Here is a 999-nt window from a genome sequence, read left to right on the forward strand (position 1 = left end):
TGCATATCAGATGTGTGTAAATAGATTGAAATGTTGTTTTCAACTTTTGTATAACAAGTTTTGTGTCTTTTTAGATTATGGACCTTAAACAGCGAGAGGATGCTCTCAAAAATCACCTTGATGCTACCAGAAAGGAAGCTGAAAGCCTTTCAGAGAAGGTCAAAGATGCTGAGACAAAATTAGCTGATGCTCTGAAGAAGGCTGATAATTTTGAAAAACAGGCTCTCCAGGTTACTGAACTGAATGAATTTTTCTTTTAGTGTTGATTGATGACAATATATGACTTGTTTATAATTTTATTTTGGCAATATTTTTATTTTAGTTTTGTATTATTTTTTATATTTTTGTTGACACTGTTTACATAGAAGATAAGATATATTGTTTCAAGATCATAAAAAGTTATTAATTTCCAGGAATGATGATTAGTATTTGTGAATCTGAATTTGAATATTTTGTTTCAGTTGCGTAAGATTGCCACTAAATATAAGAAGGCTGCTGAAGGAGGCTCAGCAACTGCAGCAGTAAGTTGAATATATATAATATTTTGTCTTTATTTGAACATAATTTCTTCAGTAACATTGCTCTTATATAAAAGTAATGTTAATAGAGAAGCATTTGTTAATACAAAGGAAATGAGATTCTAATGATGACCTTCCAAAGTGTCAAACCCTCTTTTATTTTACTGACTGGAGGTAGTACAAACACACTGCAGTTACAGCTTCAGTGTAGTGTGAGGTTTACATGTGATATTTGCATGTAAATTAAGCATAGTTTGGAAGGCAAGGTCCAATTCAAATAAAAATATTTCAACAGAGTACTACTGGGGATGGCAGTGAAGAACCTGCTAGTGGAGGGACAATGGTCTCAGTTGAGAAATTAAAGGAGTATGAAGAAACCATTGCAAGCCTTCGCCAGAAGCAGGAGAAAGCACAGGAAGATGCTACCAAGCTGCAGTAAGTGTAGTATTTTTTTTATCAACATCTTTAACCCCCTTTTGAT

General features: G+C 33.1%; 1 protein-coding gene across 1 annotated transcript in view; it reads left to right on the plus strand.

The window, feature by feature from the left end:
* LOC119585361 (nucleoprotein TPR-like) overlaps window positions 1-999 on the plus strand; it is a 37,633-nt gene that overhangs the window by 13,410 nt on the left and 23,224 nt on the right. Inside the window, exons 13-15 of the mRNA XM_037934031.1 lie at window positions 75-230; window positions 462-521; window positions 814-953. Coding sequence (XP_037789959.1) covers window positions 75-230; window positions 462-521; window positions 814-953 — 356 coding nt within the window. The remainder of the gene's footprint in view (window positions 1-74; window positions 231-461; window positions 522-813; window positions 954-999) is intronic.

This window comes from Penaeus monodon, chromosome 19, assembly GCF_015228065.2.
Source record: "Penaeus monodon isolate SGIC_2016 chromosome 19, NSTDA_Pmon_1, whole genome shotgun sequence".
NCBI classification, from domain to species: Eukaryota; Metazoa; Arthropoda; class Malacostraca; order Decapoda; family Penaeidae; genus Penaeus; species Penaeus monodon.